The 17,500-nt window shown below is 36.3% G+C and overlaps 2 protein-coding genes across 4 annotated transcripts in view; one reads left to right on the top strand and one right to left on the bottom strand.

Annotated features, from left to right (window-relative positions):
* The window catches only part of LOC118448770 (uncharacterized), a 35,581-nt gene that overhangs the window by 7,044 nt on the left and 11,037 nt on the right, over positions 1-17,500 (bottom strand). The gene's annotated exons all lie outside the window — the stretch shown is intronic.
* LOC118448773 (uncharacterized) overlaps positions 1-17,500 on the top strand; it is a 29,622-nt gene that overhangs the window by 2,628 nt on the left and 9,494 nt on the right. For all 3 annotated transcript variants that reach the window (XR_004840231.2, XR_004840232.2, XM_085659052.1), the window contains exons 2-3: positions 3,834-5,132; positions 11,334-11,778. Coding sequence is in view for 1 of the 3 variants with exons in the window: in XM_085659052.1 (XP_085515178.1) it covers positions 4,320-5,132; positions 11,334-11,778 (1,258 nt within the window). In the remaining 2 variants the exon portion in view is untranslated. The remainder of the gene's footprint in view (positions 1-3,833; positions 5,133-11,333; positions 11,779-17,500) is intronic.

Raw genomic sequence — 17,500 nt, 5'->3', positions numbered from 1 at the left:
TCTCTTTATCGAGGAGGGCGAACAAGCACGCGCGCGGAGGGCTCGAACGATCGATGGACCCTTAACCATTCTTCCGTGTTATCGTTACGCGACTCCCCTCCTCTCTCACCTTCCATCAGCTTTACTACACGAGAAAGAGAGAGAGAGAGAGAGAGAGAGAGAGAGAGAGCTGGCACGAGCGATGCGCCAAAGTGCACGCTCTCCAAGCACGTCACCGACGCGTGCACGCTTCCTCTTTCTCCTCTTCCTCCTCCTCCCCCTGTCGCCTTCGACCCAACCTAATTCTCTATTTTTTACGATTTCCATAATCTCTACTCTTATTTTCCCTATGCATTTTTTATGCGTAATTTTTTTCTCTTTTACCACCTCATTTTTTTCCTCTCTCTCTCTCTCTCTCTCTCTCTCTCTCTCTCTCTCTCTCTCTCTCTCTCTCTCTCTCTCTCTCTGTCCTCTCCATTCTCTCAACCCTTCACCCTTCTCGCTTACTACTCACCACCGATTACCCCCTTTCCTTCCCTCTCTCTGTTCGCTATTATTCTCTCCTATCTTTCTCCTCGACTCCACAGAAGCAACATAGCGCTTCGAGTTAGCCGGAAAAGGATCGATAATAGAATCGCCTATTGCACGCTACAATTGTCATAAGGGAATACAATTCGGCAAGAATTACATACTGTTATCATATTATTTTACTACTGGCAAATTGTCAAATTAATGTGTGTCCTTCGTCCTCGTCGTCATCATAGTCGTCGTAGTCGTTGTTATTGTCGTGTAAGTTAATATACGAGAAATCATTCTCCTTTCGTTCCTCCTTCGATTAGGATATTTTATTCTCCATTGAATCGCACGAAAATCAGATACAATAGGAACAAATCAAAAAATCTATTCCTTTTTTCTCGGAAAAGAGCAAATCCGAAAATAATTAAGCCCACGTTTGGTAAAAGACCAAAGGGATACAATAAAGCTTTTTCGATTTGCGAAGCAAACACGATTTAGGTCGAACTAAAACGGTATTAAAATTTTGATAATAATTGAACGTGACTTACAAAGCGTGACTTAGTCGTTGCATTTAAAGGCTGCATTGTCGCTTTGTTTATTTAACCGTATGACTAGTCCTACCTTCGCTTTAATTACGTTCGATCGTTGGACATAAACGTACTCGATATTTTTCCCTTACTATAATCACCGTAGAACGAAGAATCGGTTGCAAAAATTGTAACCAATATGTAGATACATATATCTATATATAAGTTACATATACATATACCTGTTTATATATATATATATATAACATATATACTTTTTCGCGATCGATCAGTTTGAAAAAGACTTTTTCTAATGGCGAACACGAACGATCCCGATCGCTCGAACGATACACTTTCATGCGTGGGCGTGTATATCTCATCCAGATGGCGAGTACAGTTTGATGTAGAAAATGCATCGCGCATATGGTCTCGCATACGAGAATATTATTTCGATCGAAGTATAACTGTCCTGAAAACGTACTTTCGGCGTCAAGGATATTATTACTCGACGATTTTATTCGAATTTCTTGCGTACAATTTACACGAGCCAAATCGATTAATCTTGATCTTGATTTTGATAGGGTTTAATCGTTGATTAACATCGTATGATATTAATGAAACTTTCGTTGATTTCGTAGATCTCGAAGAGACGTTCTTCATTGACGAAAAGTGTAAGAAAGAAAAAAGATAAAAAAATAAATGAGAGGAGGAAGAGTATCACAAAAAAAAATCGTAATAATAATAAATAAATAAATGAATAAAAAAAAAGAAAGGGGAGATAAAAACTTCTATCGAACCGTGCCCGATAATAGCGACTTCGCTTCTCCTTTTAAGCCCAAGAGCACTCGAGAAATTTGGACACAGTTTGTGAGTTGGCATTTTTTAACGTAAGCAGTGATAAATCGGAGACATTCGCAAGGGATTCCACATTCGACTTTTATCGTATGAATAACTGACCACTAGCCGGACTATAGACGAGGTATCATTATGTACGGGCCTAGAGAGTCGAAAGGGGGAAGAACAAAGGTCTATCGCCTCGCAGACACCCGATCGAGTTCCTCCTTTCGGTCATTTATCCTCCAACCAGGTGGACAAAATGGAAGACCGTTTGACCTTTAGCAGAATGTCATAAATCGTACGTTCATCCTTCGTTCGTGTGTCTCGTCAAATTGACTCTTTCTCTCTCTCTCTCTCTCTCTCTTTATTTCTCCTTGGTCAGTCAGTCGTTCGTCTTGGCTGAATGCAATCCCGTCGAAGATGTTCTCGTCGTAAAAGAAAAAAGAAAAAAAAAAAAGAAAGAAAAAAGAGACAGAGAGAAAAGAAGAAGGAGAACCCTTACGGTTCACGCTACGTCGCGTGGTGCCAATCGATCGATCCATACCTATGTATCTACGAATTGAAATTAGCCGAGTACTCTTTCGTAGTCGTTGTAAGCCTTTTCATTTATAAGGACGTAGCTTCGTATCAACTCCTTGAGCTCTTTTTTTTTTTTTTTTTTTTTTTTCGTTCATTTTATATATTTCTTTTGACACGAACCCAAGTACCCCAAGAGGTGTACCAATCAACTCCTAGGCGTTGGTCTTTAATTTGAAGAAAGAACAAAAAAAAAAAAAAAGAAAAACATAAGAAAAAAAAAAAGAAAGAGAGACACGGTTTCAAACTCACCCATTAAACTCTTCTTTCTCTCGTACTTATACGTCGAAAGCTTCGTCGAGTATTCAAAAGCTAGTGCTTTCATATATAACATACGCGATGTATATTGGATTATTTTGTATTTGCAAACGAGAGATCTTTTTAAATGAAACGAAACCTCTTGAAATGGTGCTCCGATAATTTCAACCAAAGAATCATTAATTTGCTTTACGATTTGTTTCATAAATTTCGTGATTCTATCCTATTGTATATTTATGAGTTTCCGTATCTTATGATATCACGGTTTATATGGGTTGGTAATAAGGACGAAAGGAGGAGTTTATGAATCGTTAAAGTCCAAGGGAAAGCGTTTCATAAGACGGGGAAGGCGCGTGACAACGATAATTTACAGTAGAGCCCTTGCACTCCTCGGACGACAGTAGAATATGATAGCATAGTAACGTACAGTGGTAGTTGGACTACCGGTGTTGGTTGGATGAACACTCGCGACAATAATAATAATAATAATAATAAAAAAAAAAAAAAACGAAGAAAGAAAAAAGGGAATAGACTCGTACATTCGAGATCAGGCCTAGTCTTGCGTGAGAGAGGATAAAAGAAATTACATGTTATTTTCTTCTCTCCCTTTTTATGGAGTCCCTGTTTTACGAGGGAATACTATTCGAACGAAAGGGAATATATTTATGTCGCAATATCGTGGGATGCATTTGAAACTTGATACTTGAAAGTTTGCCAGAATATCAGAACGTACGATGAGGTAAAGCGATGCACGTGCGACCTGCCCGTTGCTTTTAGTCTTTATTGTTGCGTGAAATTTCATTCGGAACTCTTGCACGTTGGGAATAGTTTTGAAAAAACATTAAAGGAGGGCAGAGAGAGAGAGAGAGAGAGAGAGAGACAGAGAGAGAGAGAGAACATTTCATCGATAGGATTCGATTTTGTGCGTATCCATTTTTTATTTTTTTTCCCCATTTTTCTTTCTCCATAATTTCATGATACTTTTTTTCCTTTCGTTTCTCAAACTTTCAAACTTTTTCAAGTATCCTATTTTGATACATCCATCATTATCCTTGATAAGAAATTAAGGGGGAAAAGAAAGGGGATTAGAAAAAAAGGTAATTGTCCTGACTTAATCAGATTTAATCTCTGTTTTTCCAGATATCGTCTTATTTCGCTCGATCAAGGAATACTACAGCAGCATCAACAGCTGTTTGAAGGGACATTGGCTTCTCATCCAAACAGATTACGATGAACAAGAAACCATCGTACTGGGGTAGAGGGTGTCTCGCGTGACACACGTCCTTCCTCGGTTCTTTTTCACCAGGAGACGGAGTGTCCGGGTCTCGTTCGGCCACGCTTCGTCTCCTCTCCTTCTTCTTCCTTCTCTTCTTTTTCTTCTTCTACATCTACTTCTATTTCTACTTCTATTTCTATTTTTAGTTCTATTTCTACTACTCTTCGAGCATTGTCGTTATCTTAATCTTTTCCTTTTCCTTTCCTACCTTTTCATCGTCACCGTCAATTTCAACTGCCTTTCCTTTTTTCTCATCTCTCTCTCTCTCTCTCTCTCTCTCTCTTGTTTTGCTCGTTACGTTTGAAGCTACCCTTACGACGAGGACACGCGTACCAGGGAGGCACGATAGTATGACGGTGATGCTGCTGCAACGTTCGGTCACCCCGCAGTCGACGCATCGCCAAAAGACAGCGAAGAAGGACTGCAGCGCGAAGCCGCCCTTTATCTTCCTGCTGGACGATCGTCAGGAGCATAGGCGATCTATAGACGCCTCCATCATCACGACCACTAACAATAATAATAACAACAACAATAACAACAATAACAACAACATCATCAATAACTTTAACAACAATTACGAGAACAATTACACTCCCACGACCAATAATAATAACAACAATAACAACATCAACAACAACAACAATAACAACAACAACAATTACGAGAGTGGGAACAAAAACAATATCGTGAAAAGGAGTGTCCGTAGGAGCAGCGGAAGCCGCGAGTACGCCGTCGAGGAGGCGCCGGCTTCGGTGACGTCTCAGAGACGCACCGCCGGTGGCCAGGACGTCGCGATGCGATATTATCGGATCTGGATCTACGCCTGTAACGGGGTGCTCTTCTTCAGCGCGGCTGCATTCGCCGCGGTCGTATCAATGTCCATTATATTCACCGGCGATCCCAGAAGGCACGTAATACCTGGAGTCCCAAGAGCCTTCGATCCGACGGCCCTATATGCTTACCTAGCTTTGGGTACTCAATTGGGACTCGTTCAATTACTTGGTTGCGTTGCCGTAAGAAGACTCAGCGCCAAATTACTCAACGTTTATTGGGTTCTACTCTTGGTCCTACTCTTCGGAGACATCGTTATCGGTATCGTTTGGGTCGTCCGTTCCGAGGGAATGAACGCCCAACTCAGGCCCATGCTGAGGCTACGATTACAGGTTCGATCGTTGCTCCTTTTATATATTTTGTTTTCTTTTTTTTTTTTTTTTTCTTTTATTTGATTTAATTTAATTTTATTTTATTCGTCATCCTTTACTTGCAGATCTTTAGAATTTTTTGTTTTGTTTTTTTTTTTTGTTTTTTTTTGTTTTTTTTTTTGATTTATTCGGACGCGTTCTCTTTGACTTATTTTCGTTCTTTTACCATCTAAAGGTCGAAGATACTCAATAACTTCAGGCAAGACTATCCTAATGTCATCTACGATAATGTACTGGCACGGTCGACCAAGTTAACTCAGTCAGCCCGTTCTAAACGATCTCAACATAGATTCGAGATGAACGTCCGAGTTGGCTCCTACGTACGATCGTTCTCTAAGCCTCGCTTGACTCGTCTTCAAGTTTGAAGAAAAAATCACGTTCGCTGACGTCAACCAATGCAAAAGTTACCAAAAGTTACCTAAGTACGTGACGCGAGAAACAATGATTAAGATCGCACGCTCGATGATAATTAGAATGGGTAATGGGCTCGTCTAATTCGTTCGTTTTTTATTTCTTTTTTCCTTTCTTCCTTCCTTTCTTTCTGAACAAAATCTTTCTTTAGATTTTCTCGGTTGTAATTATTACTCCTCTCGCCTGTTTGCTCGCTTGTTGCTTGCTAGTTGCTTGCTCGGGAGACAAAGAAGAAACGAGAGATACACTTGCGTAATAAGAAAATGGTACGACTGTCTGAAAGTGTTATCGAGCGTAGAAACGGGCTTCTTCCTCTTTTTACAAAAGAGTACCTTTATAAATCTAAGCCGTAAATTCTTCTCTATAAGAGATTTATCGCATTCACGGGATAAAAAGATACGAGTATATTATTACGATGTTCTTCTATATATATATATATATATATGAAATCTATCTATCTACCTATCTATCCATCTATCTATCTACCTATCTATCTTTATCCTTTATATCGTTAAATTTCCAAGCTTTGTAAATGGAGATAGTTTTCAAGAGAATCGTCTAAATCCCTTCGCGAATTTTCTTTTCTTAGGGATTATATTTTTGGCATTACAACTCGAGCGTGATTAAATATTTGATTTCATTTTTTTGGAAGGATTACTTTTTTTTTTTTATTTTTCTTTTCCTTTTTTTTTTTTTTCAAGAGAAAGATGATAGACGAAAAAGAAGAAGAAAAAGAGAACGTACGAAAAAATATACGCTGACAAGATTGTATTTTATGTGTCTGTGAAGTTTTAAATCCACAGAGAAAAGCATCCGGAAGATTACAAAACCGGAGAAGAGAACGCGTTCGATAAAAAAAAAGTTTATCTTTATGTTAGAAAAAAAAAAAAAAAGAAGAAGAAAAGAAAATATTTTGTTTTCTTTCGCTTCGACGGGCCACGTAATCGTAAGTCCGAAAGATAATTCTCATTATTTCTCGTGTTACGAGAGAAAATGCAAAGTTTTCGTTTTAACTTTGATCGATTAGAAAGAGAAGAAGGTGGGTGGATAAGTGTGAAGGGAGAAAGAGGAAGAGAGGGGAGGGAGCGAGGAGGCCTTTGAAATCTGTGAGTCTAAAATACGGCTAGCCACCAGTAAGACGTGATTGATATACGATTCTCTTTGAACGCTGAACTGATATATGGTAGGATAGAGCAAACCAGAATAGGACATTAACCCTGAGCAATTCGGTCAGGTATAACCTAGTGATTCACGTGCTTCCTCGTGAGTATTATCTTCCCTCCGAATGATTTTATCGCGGGAAGAGGAACATCGAGATACGAGGATAATTAAATAATATTATCTCTCTATTATATCAACACACATGCGCAAATTGATATTTTATTATAATTTTGCCGTTTGATTTAATCGAGACAAAGAAAAAAAGGAAAGAAGACAAAAAGAAAAGAAAATCTTGAAAAAGTGTCATCAGACACGTTTACCGAACGTATTCTAACTAAATCCGTATTAGCAGTGAACCGTGTCGTGATAACAGTCGTGATATTTTTCTTTGCCAGAGTCACCTCCTTCCATTGGCATTCTTTCTTCGTAACTCCCCAAGAAAATGATGGCTCTCTTTGGTCGCGAACGAATCAACGCCATTGAGAAAGACTCGAGACAATTCTAAGCTTCCTTTCCTATTTCTCATTTGTTCTTACGTTGTTGTCAGAGAATTATATATCTTTGTCCAAAGTAAATACGGGTTCGCTTACACACACACACACACGCGCGCGCAGAGAAAGAGAGAGAGATAGAGAGAGAGAGATACACACACATACATACACATATATACGCACAATCTCATAGTATTTCATAGATATCTCATGAGGAATATGCATACACGTTTGTGAATATCGCAATATAGCTCATACGTAAGAAATGAATAATGCGAGATTTGGCTGCGGTTGACTGACTCAACACAAAGGTTCTTTCTTTTTCCACTTTACGCGTTATCTCTCGTACCTTTCAGAGAAAGATTTTGATATAAATGAGAAAACAAGGGACGGCTTTCAAGACCTATTCGCTAAAGGATTCATCCTTTAAAACATCTGTCATCGAGAAAATATGTTTCTGAGTTATTCTCTCGTTTTCTTATAACGTCGCACGTATCTCCTACTCGTATCATTTACCCTTTTCACGTTTTTCCTTTCGAGAACATGTCTATACCCACACACACACACACATACACACATTTTTTGCTTTTATTCATGAAAAATATTATCCAAGATACTTCACAGTTTCACGAGGAAAAATACTAAAATTCGATCGGCGAATGCGAGCCAAGCTTTTTCATTGAAATCGAATGACATATTACAGCCGTTAGAACAAAGATACCTGTTGAAATATACGAAAATAAAAGGAGAAAATCTTTTCAAGAGTACATATATTTATGCATTTTCAATTGATAGAGTAGCGTTTGGTAATGGTCCAAGAAAATAAACTTAAGCTATCTTAATTGTCACGAAAGTATGAAAGTATAAAGCCGTGAAAATGAGCAATGAACCGTTCTCGAGGGAGAAAAACAAGAGATATTGTTTCCTTATCCCATATACATTTTTATTTTCATTATTATAGAATATACTATCTTCTCTTTTATAATTAATTCTGACGTGTGTTGACGCGAGAACTTTCCTTTTCCTCTTTTGTCATCCATAAATTTACGTTTCGTCGTGCAATATCTGCCCTCCAGATATAATATTATATATATATGTACATATATATATATACATACACATATCAACTCTCCCTTTCTCCTTTTCTCCCTCTCTCACGTTAGCAGCCGATATTTCATCCCGATAAAATGTAGGTCGCGAGCATTTCTAACTGTACGTTTATTGCACATTACGTACATTCGTCCTTCAAGATTTTACGTTCCGATCCATAAGGAAAAATCTTAAGAGTAATATAAAATGCACACCACGAATATCGTAATCTATTTGAGTATTAAAGGAACGGTAAAGTATATTCTATTTATGATATTAGATTATATTATAAATGTATATATATATATACGTAAATATATTTATTTTCGAATAAATGTCACGTAAAATATAAAGTAATAATAAAGATAAGATAAATGAGAATAATTTTGACCGAGTTGATCTAAATCTATTCTCTCATCTTGTTATGTCCGCGGATAAATCGTATTTGAGAACAGAGTAGTCGTGCGTTTACTCATAGTCCATATAATACGACCGATGATATAGGCAACGAGTTAGTAAATAGAAAACTAAAACGCTTAGAGAGTACTTAGATCCTACATTTTCTGCATGGATCGATCAACGTGACATCTAACCTATCGCGAATCGTAAGAATGTTTATTTTTTGTGTGAATTTTATTTTATCCCTCTTTTCTTTTTTTTTAATACTCATATTCCTCGATAAAGAAAGAAAAAAGAAAGAAAAAAATTCCATGAAACAGGACTGTCTCGTCGTACGCACACACAATTGTTCCTTGCAAAAAAGAAATGAATCGGACCATCCTCAAAGATTAATGAACGAGCCAATATATTTTCAATACGATTGAATTTACAATTTTTAAGGCTTGCCTTGCTCTAACTTCGCTCTCTCTCTCTCTCTCTCTCTCTCTCTCTCTCTCTCTCTCTCTCTCTCTCTCTCTCTCTCGCTAATAAGGTATATTTCAGCCTCTGCAAAATGTTGTCTCGAGTGGGCACACCTAACTTAACCCCATATATGCGTCTACGCGGTGGTGCTACACCGAATATATAAACACTTTGTTCCGTATTCGAAACACGCTTTTAGCACTGTTAGGACTACTTGTTTATCACGACGCCCTTGGGTTTGCTAAATATATATAACCATATGTATACATGTAGATACTACGCCGTAGGTCCTGTCAATCCTGTTAACTATAAAATTCCAAAAGGAAAATGAAAAAATGAAAAAGTGACAATTAATTTTAATCACAAATATATAATTCTTCTTTTCTTTTCTTTTCTACAAAATTGCAATTTGTTTTAATCGTACGATAATTTTTAATAGAAAAATTTACTCGATCGTTCGTCGATAACACGTAAGAATAAATTCTATTTAAAAGCGTGTTCTCTCTTTTCGTGTCCGTCTTAAAATTCTGATCCTTCTTTAATTCTTTTGTTTTTTACGACTTTTTTTTTTTTTTTTTTTTTTTTTTTGTTGGACAAAGGTAAAGAAATCGTGGAAATGGGGCAACGTATAATAGGAAATTATCAGGCGAGCTCGTAAAACCTTTCGAAAAGTTAAAATCAAACGGCTACGAGGGTGGGCTTACGTTTACGCACGATAAAATTCTTGCTTCTTCGCGTTAGAAAGTAAGATTGTAACATTTACGATGCTCGGGAAGAAAATCAACGTTCGAGGGTTTTCCACGAGTTACTTTAATCTTTTTTCTTGAAAAGCCTTTCTCTTTTACCTCACCCTCTTTATTCGGTATTCGAAATCGTTACACACCCTCACGGCTTTTGTGTTCCTTTATCCAGACTGATCGCATAATCTAACGAGAAACGTGCGTAGATTGACACGAACCGATAACGAGCAAACGGATGAGAACGGAATTATGGGGCTTCTTTTTCGATCTGGCACAATCTTTTTATCGTTTTCTTCTCTCTCCTTTCTTGCTTTCACTCTTTCCGTTTCTTTTTTTTTTTTATTTTCTTTTTTTTTTTATTTTTTTTCTTTCTTTCTTTTTTTCCTTCTTTTCTTTTCTTTATTTCTTCTTGACAGAATGAATTAAGCGCGAATAAATTTCACGACCTAAATTTCATACGATTATTAATAGTTATCTATCCATGTTCGTCGGTGTTAACGATTAATACGTCAGGAAGTAAATATCTTGTCGTCTACTCTTAGTAACTTATATAACAGTTTCGAAAACGACGAGTAAGATCGTTGAAATGTTACTGTCGCAATTAAGAAAGTTATAACGATGAAGTTATAGTTGTTTTATAGGACAAATATCTACGTTGACGAAAGGGAGATCCAAAAGATAGGAGGAGAAAAAAAAAAGAAGAAAAGAAGAAAAAATAAATAAACAGCAAAGTTAGTTTTGACGATACTCATTAATAAATAAATTTCAAGTTAAATTTCAAGATCGAAAGAACATTGGTGATATTTTTCACAACCGGTGAAATTTTTTTCCGTCGTACCTATTCCATTGAAAACTATAAAATATTGAATTTTGAAGTGCCCTCTCGCAAATTAGAACGCCTACTTCGCTGTTACAATGATCTTACCGATTAACCTTTCGCACAGAAAATATCAAAGTATGAAAAGTCGTTCGGAGTAATTTACCTCACTGCGTCCTCTCACAAATTTAAATAGCTTTTCGATAGATGGGAAGGGGGAAAAAGAAGAAAAAAAAGGAAAAAATAAAATGAAGAAAAAAAAACGAAAAATCTTCAAACGAATTTCTGGATATTATCAAAGAATAGAAGATAGATTTTTAATCGAGCGGGATCAAGTCGTCATAGAGAATATAATAATTTCTTTATTCAAATAGCTCGAAGGGACACTTGAATCGACACGTTTTGGCATCGAGTAGTTACATTTCATTGTCAAACAAATCTCGTAATGATTCTCTAGCCGATCAAAAACAAAAGAAATATCATTTCTATTATAGATATTTATTTATTATTGCGACGTCAGGTACACGTTCTCTTAGTCCTTTGAAATAGTCCGATGTGAAAAGCGTTAAATGTGTTTCTCATTGTTCGACAGACGGAGTACGGTAAGGAGCCACGATTCAGCGAGCATTGGGATCGACTGCAGAAGGAATTCACGTGTTGCGGTGTAACAGGGCCGCGTGATTTCGGATCCCGTTGGCCGCAGACATGTTGCGGGCCCATCATGAATGTCAGCGACACCTGCCAGCAACCATACTCACGAGGATGCGACGAATCCTTGCTACGCTGGTTAAGAGAAACTTCCGATCGCCTATTTGTATTTGGCTTTTGTGTCGTGGCCTTCACAAAACTCTGTTTCCTCGGTATTCTACGATACGAGATACGTGAGATGATACAAAAGATACGGATGCTGCGCGAACCACCCCCACCGGCGACAACCTTTGCCCAGCCGCCATTTTCCCAAGTGATGTCGGAAGCCACTACCAATAATGGCAGCATCGTTCGACGAACCACTCTGCCTAACGCCGTTACTCCTTCCGGTACGTCTCTTACGATTCTTTTTCTCTTTTATCTTTTTATTTTATTTTTTTTTTCACAAGTAATTTAACATATTTTTCCAAGATCAAAGGGAAGGACCAAGAAATGTTTAATAAAAGATGGAAAGAGAGAGAGAGAGAGAGAGAAAGAGAGAGAGAGAGGGAAAGGGAAAGAGATCATCGTAAAAATTTCATATCCTTAAAATGAACCCGTTTGTGAGAGTAAAAAATGTCGAGTGGTAGAAACGAAAGAGAAATCATTGTCTCTTATGCGATAGCTCGGAGTAAGAATGAAAGATGACCGTTGAAGATAGTATTAGACGGTAGAAAAGGTAAAACCAATAAAAAGAAAAAGAGTTTTTATTCGGATAAGCCGAATGTATATATAAGAGGGAAAGAGAGAGAAAGAGGTATAAAATAGTTCTGTGGAAATGTTCCGACAGTTTTAAAGTCGACGTCATTAATTTTAACGATCGTTTGTCGGTTGACGCGTGTCGACACACGTCCCTACCACTTCTGTTATACCTATTCGTATAACCTCGTTTTTAATTCAGCGGAAGGTAATTTAATAAACTCTTAAATGAACAATTTAAACGCGGAAGTTATGGTAAGAAGTTAAGTGTCGGCGAACCAACGGTTCGAACGTTTGGTAGGTTCGATGCCCCCGTCAAAACTAAAATAAGACATCTAATCGATATCGCGAAAGAGCAACAAAATTTCTAGCGAAACGTAATATTTCACAGATGTATACGGTTTCGATTAAAAGTAACGCGTTCTTAAGTTTCTTTTTTTTTAACTGCGCGAAACTTATGAAAACTTCTGAAAAGAAACTAATTTAGTTAACTTACTTATTTCAACGACAGTTTCTAATGTCGTTAAAGAATATGTTAAAGAAATTAAAGTTAGGTATATTCACATTAGCCAGTGGCAAACGTGTTCTATAGTTAAAACGTGCAACCGTGAACCGTATCGATCCAATCTGATTTGGTAACCGTGCTCGAGGAGAGACCGACCCGTTGTAAAGAAAAATAAAAGACCGCTTTTATTTTTCTTCTTCGATGAAGTAAAAGAGACTCCGTCGAATATTAAGATTTATTATGACCGATAAAATCAGTCTGGTAGGAACTTCAATTCAATCTAATCTGATTCTTTTAGTAGTAGTAAACATTTATCGTTAGCCATACGAAAGTTTTATCAATTAAATATCAATTTTAAATTAAATAAGACATCGAATAAGAAAAATTTTTCAAAAGAAATTTTCCATTTTTACTTATACTTTTGTATTATAAATTTTTTATCGTAAATAAATCTCGTTCCGTATATAAATATGTCGATAAATTGTTTTCTTCGAGAAATGAAACGATAAAAATAACGAATGTATTTTTGTCTAGCTCTTTGAAAACTGTTGTGTCTATTCTGCATCTATCGAAGTCTAGTGTCCTTTGGGGACAGTACGTATCTGGCAATGCTTATTCAACGAGAACGTGACTCGAGTGGTACTACTTAGGTTCAAATCGTTATTTCGATGGTACTGTAGAGACATATCAGGTCAAATAGATGTTAGGTCAAAGACTGCTTAATAGAATGTCGCAGATGAAATTATATAATTCCTTTTCTTTTCTTTTTTTCTTCTTTTTTCTTTTCTCTTTTTTTTTATAAGAAACGATTCGGTGCATCGAATCGTTTCGTTCGATAAATTTTACTCTTAGGTAATTGTTCGCGCCTATTTATCGTTTAAAATATCACAGAAAATAAACGTACGTGATATTTCGGATATCCTAAATTTTACTCGAACTGTTAAATTACTGCAACGTCCGTTCTGTTGACGGTAGATTGATTCACCCGATCAAGTTACAGGAACTTCTTTCCGAGGGCAATAAATCTGTCAATCAATGTCCAACTTCACTTTCATACTTCCTATACATATATATATCTAACTTTGATTAATATATGTAAACCACGAAATAAATCAAATAATAAATTCGATCAATGAATAAAACGATATCAAATATCAAAATCTACTAGGTAGTGTAGATATTATTAAAAACTAAAATAGGTACGAACGAGTATATGCCGTGTTATAAAATAATAACAATAATAATAATAATAATAATAAAAAGGAAAAAAAAATTTCTTATAAATTTTCACCCTAATAAAAATCATCGATCCGTATTTACTTATATTATATTTCACCAGATATTATAGTAGGTATATAGATTATCGTCCTTACTTTAAATGTTAGGAGAATCATTCGAAAGTTGTAAATTTCAGGTGGGAGACGTTTAAGTCAGGAGGCCTGCTTCATTCTCACCGATGAAAACAGGAACATCGCGTGACGAGAAGTAACTGAATTGAGTCAAACTAATCTACCAGTATGCCTACTATTCTACTTACCGTACATTATTTCTTATCGGATCCGAGTGAAATTTTCGTTACCGCGGACACTACAATGGTAAAAGAGAAATAAATTGATATCACGAAATTTTCTATCGAAAATAGTAACCTAACGTAATATTATCTTTATGTAATAGAACAAACATCGTTCGATCCACAATTATTTTCATCCAATTTACGATCGACGAGTTTTTTTCTTTTTTATTATTATTATTATTATTATTATTATTATTATTATTATTATTTCTTTTTTTTTTTTTTTTTTTTTTTTTTTTCATTTCTTTTTTCTCTCTTGTTTCTTTTCTTTTCTTCCTTTCCACGACTAAGACGAGCTTTAGAACCGTTGAGGAAGAAGCTTTAAAGATCGAAGAAATCGGTCGAACGATAGAAGACGTAAGTGTCGTTGATTACGAAGCCAAATATATGCTTTGACATGAAGAAGTTACGAAAAGAGGAGAAGACATTTAAGTAATCGTTCTAACGACGACGCAAAACCCATTTTTAACCAGCAATGAATTTTTTGTCCCTTTCTTTCTTTCTTTCTTTTTTTTTTTTGTTGTTTTTTTTTTCTTCTTTTTTTCTCTTTTTCTTTTTCCTCCCCTAATATTTCGATCGTTCACGATGTCACACGATGTCCATCGATCGATATCTATGAGACCAATCATTAGTACTTTAATAGAAACGTTCGCGAACGTTCGCCTTTATTTTAGACGCCTTTGAGAATATGGAAACTAAAAAGTAGAACGGTCGCGTGTTCAGCGGTAGTTAACATCATCTAACTGCGTGCGTTCAACCGTTCCTTCGAAGAGTTCACGGGTGACGAGCCGATGCACGGAGCATTAAAATGCTCCTCCCATAGATACTACCTATGTACCTAGATATATATATATATATATATATATATATATGTATATATATATGTATATATATAACAAGTACCTTTATCTCTAAACGTGCACGTAGGTAGAAGTTTATTTGCGAGAGGGCATCGCCATCACGAATATGTGAAATTCATAAATCTTGAAGAAACGTGTTAGGAGGACGCGAATACGCTCGACTATTAACCGGTAACAGTGCTCGTGTCTAAAGGAAGTCGTAAAGATGCAAAATAACCGGCTGCCATGTTAGGGAACTCTTAAGTGCGACAAATAATTTCAACGTTGAAGAACTTTAACCAAACTTGTTCTTTTTCTTTCTTTATTTCTTTCTTTAGGTCTGTCTGTTTCTCTTTTCTCTCTCTCTCTCTCTCTCTCTCTCTCTCTTTTTATTTCTTTCTACTTACATCGAACTTTCGTGACTTGTGCTATATCTGAATTTTATTGCGAACTTTTTTTCTACTCTTTCACCTTCTCTCTTTTTTCTCTCTCTCTCTCTCTCCCTTTCTTTTGCTCAATCCTCGAAAGAGCTCAAAGGTGAATACAATGAGACTTGCTATTTAATATAGTCTTAGATACACCGTAAAAAAACTTTTTAGCTCGTTCAAGAAATAAGTCTTCGAATTGCCAAATCACAGAGAGAGAGAGAGAGAGAGAGAGAGAGAGAGAGAGAGAGAGAGAGAGGGTAGCAAAGACAAAAAAGAAACAAAAAAGAAAAGAAGCAAAAGAACTTTTTGAAGTTTCGACGTGTAATTTGTACAGGAGAGATAGCCAGAAATGGAAGAGAACGTATTTATTAAAGTTTTCTACCTTCCCATTTAACGGAGACAAAGGTTTTACTGTGACATTCGCGATTTGATATTTATGATAGTCGAGATAATCCGTGGAAAAGTTGAAATCGTTTGTTGTACCTTTCTATGAAATTTCGACGTGAAAATGTGTTTTAAACGGACGTTCAGACAAAGGAAAGAGAAAGGGAAAGGGGTATATCTTCGGCTGAAAGCAGTCCGACAGATGAAAAAGAAATCTCTAACGAGATACGCTTCTAAATGAGCAAAAAAGTATACAAGCTAATCCTTCAAACGCAAAACGCTTTTATCGGCCTAGAAATGTCAGTAAAATAACTAGCAGATAGAGATGAAATTAGAAATGATTAGTTGTCGAGTTACAATTTAAAGAAACACGATGAAATCAGCGATTCGTTAAATATCACTTCGAGATATCCATTAAAACGACGTCCGAACGTATTTCAATTAATTCCTTCAATCAAAATTCTAATTGTTCGCTAGTTGTTGTAAGCTTCGAAAAAGAAGAAGAAAAAAAAAAAGAGAAAAAAAGGTGGATACCAAAGTGCGAAGGTCGAAGGTTCGGCCTTGACCCGTAAAAAATCTGGTTTGCGTCTATGGACACCGACGGTCTAATCCACTTTTCCTTTTTTTGTCGTCTGTCGATACAAAAAGAAAAAAAAAAGAAAAAGAAAAAAGAGAGAGAAAAAGAGAGAAAGAAAAAAGAAAAAGAAAATAAATTTCCGAACTGAGATGATCCTTTATCATTCTATTTCAAGAAAAAGAAACGAACCCTTCGGTCGAGTAAATCGTACCATTACGGAGCACTGTCTCGCCCGTTCGAAACGAGAAAGAAAGAAAAAAAAAGAAAAAAAAAAAAAAAAGAAAAAAAAAATTCTTTGGATATGACATATCCGAAAGAAATTGTCTTGATATATGAGAATATGGAAATGAGCACGTTTGGCAGGCCGATTTTCAACGTTCCAAGAGCTCGTTCTTTCCCAATAAAGAAGAAGCACACCATCACATAGGAGGGGACTAAAAAAGAGGGAGCAAACAAAGTCTTGGAATTTCTTTGAGCACGATAGCTCTTCTCGTCTCGATAGCATTTTTGATCCTTATTCAGAAGGCACCAACTTGAAGAGGATTTGCGAGTGATGGTAATACCGCTGCTATTGCTACTGGCAGTACTGATAGTGGTGGTGGTGATGGTAGTAGTGGTATTAATGGATAGCTAAAAAGGAAGATCGAATGGAATTGCAAAGTACTTTATTCGTGACAAGTACATCGTTGCTCGCAATACTCTGTTCTCGATTGATTTTCCTCCATCCCTTTCATGATTTATTGTCAAACTTGTGAAAGGTTTTTTTTCAAAAAAACAAAAATAATAATAATAATAATAATAATAATAATAATAATAATAATAATAATAAAAAGTTCCTAAATGGACCACCACTATTAAAGAAAAAAAACGTAAATCGCAAAATCGAAAAGTCGTCACATCGCTCTTACGATTACTTACGATTACTTTTGTTCTGCTTTGAATCAATGATCCAAACTTGTCCCCTTTTATGTCTGATCAGTTTGCCAGGATTAAGGATAGATAACCTTTGATCAAGAGTCGTCAATTTGGCGATCCTCTCTCTATGATGGATTATTCTCCCCAAAATA

This window comes from Vespa mandarinia, chromosome 8 (assembly GCF_050613455.1).
Source record: "Vespa mandarinia isolate Hongniang chromosome 8, ASM5061345v1, whole genome shotgun sequence".
Taxonomy (NCBI): domain Eukaryota; kingdom Metazoa; phylum Arthropoda; class Insecta; order Hymenoptera; family Vespidae; genus Vespa; species Vespa mandarinia.
This window is presented reverse-complemented; position numbering and strand designations above follow the sequence as displayed.